Source organism: Schistocerca americana, chromosome X, assembly GCF_021461395.2.
Source record: "Schistocerca americana isolate TAMUIC-IGC-003095 chromosome X, iqSchAmer2.1, whole genome shotgun sequence".
NCBI classification, from domain to species: Eukaryota; Metazoa; Arthropoda; class Insecta; order Orthoptera; family Acrididae; genus Schistocerca; species Schistocerca americana.
Genome location: NC_060130.1, coordinates 867,387,599 through 867,400,449, shown reverse-complemented (window position 1 = coordinate 867,400,449; position 12,851 = coordinate 867,387,599). Strand labels below are relative to the sequence as shown.

At 45.4% G+C, this 12,851-nt stretch overlaps 1 protein-coding gene across 1 annotated transcript in view; it reads left to right on the top strand.

Moving 5' to 3' along the window:
* Window positions 1-12,851, top strand: part of LOC124555629 (trimethyllysine dioxygenase, mitochondrial) — a 494,241-nt gene that overhangs the window by 109,876 nt on the left and 371,514 nt on the right. The window contains exon 2 of the mRNA XM_047129605.1: window positions 8,364-8,520. Coding sequence (XP_046985561.1) covers window positions 8,364-8,520 — 157 coding nt within the window. The remainder of the gene's footprint in view (window positions 1-8,363; window positions 8,521-12,851) is intronic.

Genomic DNA, 12,851 nt, shown 5'->3' with positions numbered 1-12,851 from the left:
TCATAAATAAAAGATTTGTTACTATGTGGTCCTTAATGTACGTCTCCCATTTTTCTACTCTCATTTGGTATAGTAGTTCTTTATACTGTTTTTTGACTGGCCGACAGAAAATCAGCCCTCTTTGTCATACTGTTTCCCCTAAAGATCTTTGGTAGTATCTCCTCGCCTGCCTTGCTTTGTAGGGTGGGACTCTGGGAAATTTTAAACCCTTTTGACATCCTAACGTCAATAGCTTTGCTGCAGTGGTAGCACCTGTTCCCATCAGATCACCGAAGCTAAGCACTGTCAGGTTTGGCTATTACTTTGACAAGTCACCGTCTGGGTACTCCGAATGCTGTTGGCAACGTCGATATTTACACAAGCTGGAGAGGTCTCGTACATTGACCACGTCTTATTCTGATCAGGTCATTGTTTTATTCACGTTTCGCTTCGACTGGATTGTGGCAGGTTAATCAGGGATTGCCTCTTACTACAATGAGCTGCAAGTGGTCTCCATGTGCCTCAGATCTACTCGCCAGCTGTATATCTAGCCTTTTTGTCTTTTCTGTAATTACATTGAACTCTCCGCATTTTCAGTGTTCCCATGTCTTCTCCCATTACGCCTTCATCGTTTTAGAAAGGTGTTATTTGTTAGTTCGTTGATTTATGCACACCTCACGGTTTCTGGGTGTCAGGAGTGGGAATGAGTGCCTCTCGCTGCAGATGAGTCCTGAGGGATCCCCCTTCCCACGCCCGGGTTCCCGGGTTCGATTCCCGGCGGGGTCAGGGATTTTCTCTACCTCGTGATGGCTGGGTGTTGTGTGCTGTCCTTAGGTTAGTTAGGTTTAAGTAGTTCTGAGTTCTAGGGGACTTATGACCACAGCAGTTGAGTCCCATAGTGCTCAGAGCCATTTTTTTGAGGGATCCCCATCTGCCTCAGACCTACGTGCTGGTTCGATTTTAGGCCTCTTTATACTGTTACTGAAACGTCTTGTAATTGGAATAGCCACTATTCTGGACGTCTCTGATCTCCTATTTTCTATTCATCACAGTAACACACCTAGATATCTTTCAGCAATATTTAGCAACGTTGTTCTACATCTACGTGATTACTCTGCTATTCACAATGAAGTGCCTGGCAGAGGGTTCAGTGAACCACCTTCAAGCTGTCTCTTACTGTTCCAATCTCTAACGGCACGCGGGAAAAACGAGCACTTAAATTTTTCTGTGCGAGCCCTGATTTCTCTTATCTTATCTTGATGATAATTTCTCCCTATGTAGGTGGGTGGCAACAGAATGTTTTCGCAATCGGAGGAGAAAACTGGTGATTACAATTACATGAGTAGACCCCGTCGCAACGAAAAACGCCTTTGTTTTAATGATTGCCCCTCCAATTCACGTAAGACGTCTGTGGCACTATCTCCCCTATTTCGCGATAATGCAAAACGAGCGGCCCTTCTTTGAACTTTTTCGATGTCAACCGTCAGTCCCACCTGATGCGGATTCCACACCGCACAGCAATACTCCAGAATAGGGCGGACAAGTTCAAAAATGGTTCCAATGGCTCTGAGCACTATGGGACTTAACATCTGAGGTCATCAGTCCCCTAGAACTTAGAACTACTTAAACCTAACTAACCTAAGGACAACACACACATCCATGCCCGAGGTAGGATTCGAACCTGCGACCGTAGCGGTCGGCGGACAAGTGTGGTGCAAGCAGTCTCTTTAGTAGACCAGTTGCACCTTCTAAGTGTTCTGCCAATGTATCGCAGTCTTTGGTTTGCTCTACACACAATATTACACCACTGGTCATTAAAATTACTACACCACGAAGATGACGTGCTACAGACGCGAAATTTAACCGACAGGAAGAAGATGCTGTGGTATGCAAATGATTAGCTTTTCAGAGCATTCACACAAGGTTGGCGCCGGTGGCGACAGCTACGACGTGCTGACATGAGGAAAGTTTCCAACCAATTTCTCATACACAAACAGCACTTGACCGGCGTTGCCTGGTGAAACGTTGTTGTGATGCCTCGTGTAAGGAGGAGAGATGCGTACCATCACGTTTCCGACTTTGATAAAGGTCGGATTGTAGCGTATCTCGATTGCGGTTTATCGTATCGCGACATTGCTGCTCGCATTGGTCGAGATCCAACGACTGTTAGCAGAATATGGAATTGGTAGGTTCAGGAGGGTAATACGGAACGCCGTGGTGGATCCCAACGGCCTCGTATCACTAGCAGTCGAGATGACAGGCATCTTATCCACATGGCTGTAACGGATCGTGCAGCCACGTATCGTTCACTGAGTCAACAGATGGGGACGTTTGCAAGACAACCACCATCTGCACGAACAGTTCGACGACGTTTGCAGCAGCATGGACTATCAGCTCTGAGACCATGGCTGCGGTTACCCTTGACGCTGCATCACAGACAGTAGCGCCTGCGATAGTGTACTCAACGACGAACCTGGCTGCACGAATGGCAAAACGTCATTTTTTCAGATGAATCCAGGTTCTGTTTACAGCATCATGATGGTCGCATCCGTGTTTGGCGACATCGCGGTGAACGCCCATTCGATGCGTGTATTTGTCATCGCCATACTGGCGTATCACCCGGTGTGATGGTATGGTGTGCCATTGGTTACACGTCTCGGTCACATCTTGTTTGCATTGATGGCACTTAACAGTGGACGTTACATTTCAGAAGTGTTACGACCCGTAGCTCTACCCTTCATTCGATTCCTTCGAAATCCTTCATTTCAGCAGGACAATGTGCGACCGCATGTTGCAGGTCCTGTACGGGCCTTCGTGGATACAGAAAATGTTCGACTGCTGCCCTGGCCAGCACATTCTCCAGATCTCTCACCAACTGAAAACGTCTGGTCAATGGTGGCCGAGCAACTGGCTCGTCACAATACGCCAGTCACTACTCTTGATGAACTGTGGTATCGTGTTTAAGCTGCATGGGAAGCTGTACCTGTACACGCCATCCAAGCTCTATTTGACTCAATGCCCAGGCGTATCAAGGCCGTTATTACGGCCAGAGGTGGTTGTTCTGGGTACTGATTTCTCAGGACCTATGCACCCAAATTGCGTGAAAATGTAATCACATGTCAGTTCTAGTATAATATATTTGTGCAATGAATACCCGTTTATCATCTGCATTCCTTCTTGGTGTAGCAATTTTAATGGCCAGTAGTGTATCTACGTGATCGTTCCAATTTAGATTATTTGTAATTGTAATCCTTAAGTATTTAGCTGAATTTACAGCCCTCAGATTTGTGTGACTTGTCGCGTAATCGAAATTTAGCTGGTTTCTTTTAGTACTCATGTGAATGACTTCACACTTTTCTTTATTCAGGGTCAGTTGCCATTTTTCGCACCATACAGATAGCTTATCTAAATCATTTTGCAATTCGTTTTGATCATCTGATGACTTTACAAGACAGTAAATGACGGCATCATCTGCAAACAATCTAAGACGGCTACTCAGATTGTCTCCTATGTCGTTAATATAGATCAGGAACAATACAGGGTCTATAACAGTAGTGTATCTATGTGATCGTTCCAATAAACCTAAGAAGATTGTTTAGTTGCAATAGCATGAACATTCTTCCATTACAACCTACACACCATACGGCGCACAGTCATACTCTTATAGACGTAATCGCAACGAAACAGACTGACAAAGTAAGAGATATTGGTCAAACATCGGCCCCTAGCCTCTCAGCACATGATGTAATATTCCTGGCCTACTCTGTGCAGCCCCCAAGCATCAAATCGCGTTACATATCTTGTAGAAACATGAAACGTATTGACCTTGACTCTCTAACAGCCGATTGCTCAGAAATCTCATGGGATCAAATATCAGAGAACCTACAATCGATTGCAAAATTAATGAAATTGGTGATAAACTCACTGCCCTCTATGACAAACATGCACCTATACGCACAATCCGTGTAAGAAAATCTGCTCCATGGCTGACAGCTGAATTACGTCAAATGATGACTGATAGGGATGCTGCCCATAGGCATTTCAAGGCAGATCCTAAACCCGAGCGTTTCGAAGAATAGAAAGCTACGGAACACAGTGAAACAATGCACTCGCAATGCTAAGATCAGGCACGCTCGCTCCCTTGTATGTAGCGATCTGACGCCCACGACTCTATGGAAGAATCTCCGTAGCTTGGGGGTCGGAAAGGCAAAATCGGAAACTACTTTCCATGTGTCAGCTAAAGAATTAAATGAATTCTTCTCTGCACTTCTGAATACCCAATCGGCTGATAATTACTGTCCACAAGAATCCCCAAACAGGATAACTAACAACGATACCCTCCATCTAAAACATGTAACAATAAATACGGCAAGAAAAGCAATAATGAGAATCTCTTCTTATGCAATAGGCGATGACAGTATCGGTATAACCATGATTAAGAATGTTGCCGATATCTTAGTACCTGTCTTAACTGACATATTTAATTTTTCCCTCGTGAACAGAATATACCCCACTGCATGGAAAAGAAGCATAATTCGACCCATCCCTAAGATCGAAAACCCGCAACTGCCTAGTGATTACCGACCAATTAGCATACTGCCTGCTGTTTCCAAAGCACTTGAATATATTGTTCGTGATCAAATCACTGAACACCTGCATGAATTCAGCCTATATGACGAATTTCAATCCGGTTTCCCTAAACATCACAGCACAAACACTGCTCTAATTAAAGTAACTGTGACCTGAAATATGCCATCGACAACCGAAAGGCAACAATATTGACGCTACTGGACTTCAGCAAAGCTTTTGACAATGTTAACTTTGACATATTGCTCATAAAAATGCAACAGCTCAATTTCTCAGATAGTGCAATGAGATGGTTTGAAAGCTACTTAAAAGACAGACAGCAATGTGTTGTCTGCGTAAATGAAAAATCTTCCTGGAAACATGTTTCCTCGGGAGTGCCACAAGGATCAGTCTTAGGACCACTTGTTTTCTTTATATGTCAATGATATTTCGTCGGTTGTGTCCTCCTGTAAATATCATTTCTATGCCGACGACCTCCAGCTCTACCTAAGCGTCAGACCTGAAGATGTAAACACTGCAATCGCTCAGATGAATGATGATCTGTCTTCAGTAGTGACATGGGCGAAAAACCTGGGGCTTAAACTAAATGCAAAAAAGACGCAAGTAATCTTAATAGCCCATCAGAAATTAATAAGTTCAGATTTCCACGAACGGCTACCTCCTATTCTGCTCGACGGTACTCCAATACCATATCAGAAAACAGTTAAGAACTTGGGTGTAACTTTGGATGAGCATCTCAACTGGGCGGAGAATACAGTCGCAGTGTGCCGGAAGACGTCTGCTTGTCTCTATGCTCTCAAAAAGTTTCGGAACATATTTCCACAGGACTTGAAACGCCAGCTCGTGCAAGCACTCGTTCTACCGAACCTCCACTATTGTGATGTAATTCAACAAGGCATGAGTAGTGAAAACAAAAGACGGCTAGAACTAACCATGAATGCCTGTGTGCGTTACACCTGCAACATTCGCCGATATGATCATGTTAGTGCTTCATACTCCGAGCTAGGGTGGCTGCGGCCGGACAAATTGCGTGACTACCACACTCTGTCTACTTCACCGACTCCTCGTCGCGCAAGCACCCCAGTACCTTGCTTCAGAGATTAAAAACATGTCATGCCATCATAATCGAAACACGAGGTCACTCTTATTTGGTATCCTAACAGTGCCCACTCACAAAACAAAAACTTTTGCAAACTCCTTCTCAGTTGCCGCTGTCCGCCTCTGGAACAAACTGCCCATTACCTTGCGCAAAATTCAATCCCCTGCTGCTTTTAAGAAGAAGTTGAAGCATTTCCTACTATCATCCTCATAACGTTCTCCACAAAATTAATGTACAAGGCCAATCCTCTCATCTGTCAAATAGAAAAGCTAGCGTCTCCTATCTTGCTCCTGAGATGCCTTCCTCTTCATCTATCTTTATTAGCCACGCAATCTTCTTTTCCTTTATATTTCCTTAATTATGTTTCATCACGTCTCTATTCTTCACCTCCATTCACCATCAGTCTCCCCCATACTCCCTGCTGCTAGCACTCCTGACTAAAATCTGTCTCTTCAATAATGTCTAATTATAACAGTACTTATGATCTACGAATATGAACTCTATATGTATGTATTTTTCCAGGTGTGCCTTTGTAATTGTTTATTTCACTTTTTGTACTAGATGTAATTTAACATGTCTACTAAAACATATGAATGTAAAATAAGTAGAGCCGGCCGCGGTGGTCTAGCGGTTCTAGGCGCTCAGTCCGGCACCGCGCGACTGCTACGGTCGCAGGTTCGAATCCTGCCTCGGGCATGGATGAGTGTGTTGTCCTTAGGTTAGTTAGGATTAAGTAGTTCTAAGTGTAGGGGACTGATGACCTCAGATGTTAAGTCCCATAGTGCTTTGATACATTTGAACCATTCTGAACCCTAACCGGGATTGAGCCCAGGAGCTCCTCCATTGTCAGAATCTGGTGCTCTGTCCACTGGACAACCACAGCCACGCCTGGATTATTATACCATCTAAAAATACACACATCAAAAAAGTTTTGCATTACCTCGGTTCCAAGAGTCTCTGAACCTATACAGAATTTTGCAATAGAGATCAAGAAATATTATTTCCGCCATTTTTGTTGCCCATGAAAACAACACTTTGCATGTTGTACCACCATAAAGTGAGACCTTCAGAGGTAGTGTCCAGATTGCTGTACACACTGGTACCTCTAATTTCCAGTAGCATGTCCTCTTGCATTGACGCATGCCTGTATTCGTCGTGTCGTACTATCCACAAGTTCATCAAGGCACTGATGGTCCAGATTGCCCACTCCTCAACGGCGATTCGGCGTAAATCCCTCAGAGTGGTTGGTGGGTCACGTCGTCCATAAACAGCCCTTTTCAATCTATCCCAGGCATGTTCGATAGGGTTCATTTCTGAAGAACATGCTGGCCACTCTAGTCGAGCGGTGTCGTTATCCTGAAGGAAGTCATTCACAAGATGTGCACCCTGGGAAGCGAATTGTCATCCATGAAGACGAATGCCACGCCAATATGCTGCCTTTTTATGGCTGCACTATTGGTCGGTGGATTGCATTCGTGTATCTGACACATGGCTGCACTATCGGTCGGTGGATGGCATTCGCGTATCTTACAGCCGTTACGGCTGCGTACGTCGGCACCACGAAATGCCACCCCAACACATCAGGGAACCTCCACCTTGCTGCACTCACTGGACAGTGTGTCTAAGGCGTTCAGCCTGACCGAGCTGCCTCCTAACACGTCTCCGACGATTGGCTGCTTGAAGGGATATGCGACACTCATCGGGGAAGAGAACATGATGCCAATCCTGAGCGGTCCATTCGGCATGTTATTGCGCCCATCTGTACCGCGCTGCTTGGTGTCGTGGCTGCAAAGACGGACCTCGCCATGGACATGGGGAGTGAAGTTGCGCATCATGCAGCCTATTGCACACATTTTGAGTCGCAACACGACGTCCCGTGGCTGCGCGAAAAGCATTATTTAACATTATGGCGTTGCTGTCAGTGTTTCTCAGAGCCATAATCCGTAGGTAGCTGTCATCCACTGCAATAGTAGCCCTAGGGCGGCCTGAGCGAGGCATGTCATCGACAGTTCCTGCCTCTCTGTATCCCCTCCATTTCTGAACAACATCGCTTTGGTTCACTCCGAAATGCCTGGACACTTCCCTTATTGAGAGCCCTTCCTGGAACAAAGTAACAATGCGGAAGCGATCGAACCGCGATATTGACCGTCTAGTTGAACTACAGACAACACGAGCCATGTACCTCCTTCCTGGTGGAATGACTGGAAGTGATCAGCTGTCGGAGCCCCTCCGTCTAATAGGCGCTGCTCATGCATGGTTCCCGCGTCCGGCCATCCCGATTTAGGTTTTCCGTGATTTCCCTAAATCGCTCCAGGCAAATGCCGGGATGGTTCCTTTGAAAGGGCGCAGCCGACTTCCTTCCCTAATCCGATGAGACCGATGACCTCGCTGTCTGGTCTCCTTCCCCAAACAGCCCAACCCCATGCATGGTTGTTTACATCTTTGGGTGGTTTCAGTGACATCACTGAACAGTCAAAGCGACTGTATCTGTGATACAGTATCTACAGTCAACGTCTATCTTCAGGAGTTCTGGGAACCGGGGTGATGCAAAACTTTTTTTGGTGTGTGTAATTCCGTGAATTTGGAATAAATTGTGGCAAAGCGTTGCGAAAAGCATGGAGATTCGAGAACCTTGAATTGGATGTCACGTCATCTCTACCACGAATTTATATGTATTTTCACTTCTCTTTCTTTTCAGAAAGTTTTGAAGATGCGCTTGGCAGCAGTCTTCCTCCAGCACCTGCAGAAACCATCAAATAATCTCTCAAAGACAAGTCGCTTAGCGTTTGTCCCAAGGCTTCATTTCCATAGTGGATCTGCATTACGCCAGCAGAGTGGCACGCATATCAAAAAAGGTGAGTGGATTTGTTGCGTATTCACCAAAAAATCTTATTAACAATTATAGTAAACGTACTAGCTAAAAGCAAAGACAGAGAAATAAAAGTTTATTATACATACATCCAGCCATGTAGTTAGATACAGATTTAGTTTGAGAAGAATTTGCGCGTTTTGTATAATTCTCTTTTGTATATACACTCCTGGAAATGGAAAAAAGAACACATTGACACCGGTGTGTCAGACCCACCATACTTGCTCCGGACACTGCGAGAGGGCTGTACAAGCAATGATCACACGCACGGCACAGCGGACACACCAGGAACCGCGGTGTTGGCCGTCGAATGGCGCTAGCTGCGCAGCATTTGTGCACCGCCGCCGTCAGTGTCAGCCAGTTTGCCGTGGCATACGGAGCTCCATCGCAGTCTTTAACACTGGTAGCATGCCGCGACAGCGTGGACGTGAACCGTATGTGCAGTTGACGGACTTTGAGCGAGGGCGTATAGTGGGCATGCGGGAGGCCGGGTGGACGTACCGCCGAATTGCTCAACACGTGGGGCGTGAGGTCTCCACAGTACATCGATGTTGTCGCCAGTGGTCGGCGGAAGGTACACGTGCCCGTCGACCTGAGACCGGACCGCAGCGACGCACGGATGCACGCCAAGACCGTAGGATCCTACGCAGTGGCGTAGGGGACCGCACCGCCACTTCCCAGCAAATTAGGGACACTGTTGCTCCTGGGGTATCGGCGAGGACCATTCGCAACCGTCTCCATGAAGCTGGGCTATGGTCCCGCACACCGTTAGGCCGTCTTCCGCTCACGCCCCAACATCGTGCAGCCCGCCTCCAGTGGCGTCGCGACAGGCGTGAATGGAGGGACGAATGGAGACGTGTCGTCTTCAGCGATGAGAGTCGCTTCTGCCTTGGTGCCAATGATGGTCGTATGCGTGTTTGGCGCCGTGCAGGTGAGCGCCACAATCAGGACTGCATACGACCGAGGCACACAGGGCCAACACCCAGCATCATGGTGTGGGGAGCGATCTCGTACACTGGCCGTACACCACTGGTGATCGTCGAGGGGACACTGAATAGTGCACGGTACATCCAAACCGTCATCGAACCCATCGTTCTACCATTCCTAGACCGGCAAGGGAACTTGCTGTTCCAACAGGACAATGCACGTCCGCATGTATCCCGTGCCACCCAACGTGCTCTAGAAGGCGTAAGTCAACTACCCTGGCCAGCAAGATCTCCGGATCTGTCCCCCATTGAGCATGTTTGGGACTGGATGAAGCGTCGTCTCACGCGGTCTGCACGTCCAGCACGAACGCTGGTCCAACTGAGGCGCCAGATGGAAATGGCATGACAAGCTGTTCCACAGGACTACATCCAGCATCTCTACGATCGTCTCAATGGGAGAATAGCAGCCTGCATTGCTGCGAAAGGTGGATATACACTGTACTAGTGCCGACATTGTGCATGCTCTGTTGCCTGTGTCTATGTGCCTGTGTCTATGTGCCTGTGGTTCTGTCAGTGTGGTCATCTGATGTATCTGACCCCAGGAATGTGTCAATAAAGTTTCCCCTTCCTGGGACAATGAATTCACGGTGTTCTTATTTCAATTTCCAGGAGTGTACATCTGGCTAAATTATCAGAGTTAACGTTACAGTATTTATTCATGTCTCAGCAAAGTTACAACGATACTGCTGCCTGTCTGTTACGTCATTTGCGCTTTCCCATTTGTTTGTAGTATAGTTCAATATAAATCCTAAGGGAATGAGATGTTGAGCTCTTGGAGATGGAAAAAGATCAATATTAGCCATCACAAATCGTATGCAAATAATTTTCCAAAAATGAATATGTTTTATGTGTAAGCTGCATTCTCTATCCATACACAGCAAATATCTAATTCCATTGTTCATTACCTAGCTAACATCGCCAAAAATAATCATTCATGTTGCTTAGCAAATGCAAACAAAATTTATATATAACTGGGTAAGACAGAGTAACCGTAAGAACTGGCTACACTTCAAGTTGCTGTAGTGAATTAATGGCACCCTCCCCCCCCCCCCTCTCCCGCCTCACACACACACACACACACACACACACACACACACACACACACACACACACACAACTTGCTGAAAAAAAGCACCACATTTTGACAGCATTGTTTCTTACCAAACTCTGGAGAACGACATTAAACTATTTGGTATTGAATCCTCCTCGATGTGTAAAGTATGTATTATGAGACAACCGAATGGGTTGTCATACCTATTACGGATGACGTGTCGGTGGTTGTTGTTGCCAATGGTGGTAGTAGTGTAGTACAGTTGAGGTGCAATAACAGCAAACTCTCAGTTGCTGAAAAAAAAAAATGATGTGAACCGTAACTTAACCGATAAAATTTCGAAGGTAGCTCAGGGATATTTTACAAGTATTTTGGTGTAATCCACTCATGGTCGCTGGTGACTGGTTACAGAGAAATTAGATTTCGTTTGATTTATTATGCCGCAATAACTTCCTATGTGTATTGCAGTGAAAATACTTCCGCAAATGAGCACATGTCCGTGGTATGCGCTGTCTAGTTTGGAAACAGTCTTATTACTTTAACTAACGGTACTTGCTGTTGATAACAGTAATGCCCAATTAACTCTTAACTCTCAAGCTTCGTTCAGTACTGCTCAGTTCTTCCTCAGGTTTATTTTTCTGGTAACGTTAGTTGTACGTTAACAGTGATTTACAGCCGTACAGATAGGAATTAATGCACGTCGTGTACGGGTTCAGCGAATGCAATGGAAGGGCGGCACTGTGCTGTTCCTACACTACAGTAACCACATCAAAGTACTTTTGCATTTGAGCACTGGCCGCCGGCATGCCCTCAAGCATGGGTGTGTGTGGTGTTCTTAGAGTAAGTTACTATAAGTTAGATTAAGCAGTGCGTAAGCTTAGGGACCGATGACCTCAGCAGTTTGGTCCCATAAGACCTTACCGCAAATTTCGAATTTCTTAGAGTGCAAACCAGAATTTGCACTAAAATTACGCAATTTTCCTTGGTATACGTGCTTGTATGCAAACAAAACGGACGAAACCATGTCTTGCAGTGTTCTCTCCGAGATATCTAGAAACCACAGTGTCGAGTGCTGTAATGATTTGAGTCATGGCCGAGCGGTCTAAGGCGCTGCAGTCATGGACTGTGCGGCTGGTCCCGGCGGATGTTCGAGTCCTCCCTCGGGCATGGGTGTGTGTGTTCTTCCTTAGGATAATTTAGGTTAAGTAGTGTGTAAACTTAGGGACTAATGACCTTAGCAGTTAAGTCCCATAAGATTTCACACACATTTTTGATTTGAGTCATGCTACAGTCCGCTCAGAGAAGGGACGCAGCTGTTTGTGTTAGACCGTGCATGCTCTGGTGTGACGTCGTCCCTGCTAGCACTAACAGTGCTACACACCTCATTGCACCGCCTGAGTAGACCACTATTGTGGAGTGCTGTTGGTTCGTCGACGAAGTGTGTTACAGTGTATTTTGTCTTTGAAAGTACGCGTAAAGTATTGTGCAAGCAACATGGCGAGTTTCGTAGATGATATGCTTTTCCAGTAAACCTTTGGAGGAGAAAGTGAGAGTTAAACAGTAAGGTGGACCAACTCCAAATTTAAATCAATATCAAAAGGATATAGATGGTGGTGAACAAGAGTGTGTATGAGGAAATTTAGTGTGAAAGTGTCTGGAAACAGTTGTATCTGCATGTGTGACGTTCACGATGCACTTTTTTGCTTTCTTTGTTATTTGGGGACAGTAATGTGTGAGGTAGAGTGGGAGTGAAAAATCTATGACGTATTAATGCATTAAAAACATAGCTGAAATCATAAACACGTAAGCAACATACTTGATGGTAGTACATTAGCTAAAGATAATAAAATGACGATATTAAGTCGCACCTATATGATGACATAGTGAAACACAATCAGCAGGTAGAAAAGAGCAGATATGTGCTCTCTAGAATCATTGAGTGTATAAAATTCTGTGATATTTTCTAACTAGCTTTGAGAGGCACGACGAGACAAACACTGGAAAATCCAGGTGTCTTTTTGGATTTGAAGACTTAATTTATGAGAGACAGTGCAGCGAGAGAACACGTAGATGGTGATAAAGTTTCTAAGGGGCTTTCAAAATCCATCCAAAATCAGCTGCTGGACTGTATGTTGGAAAAATGCCTTGAAGTTATCTGGAAAGAAATAAAACAGATTGAGTGTGCTGAAACAACGACAAATGAAACAATAGATGTTTCCGAAAAGACACAGTTACAACATTAGTGTTGCACTATGAAAAGAACAGTGCGCTAGATGAAAG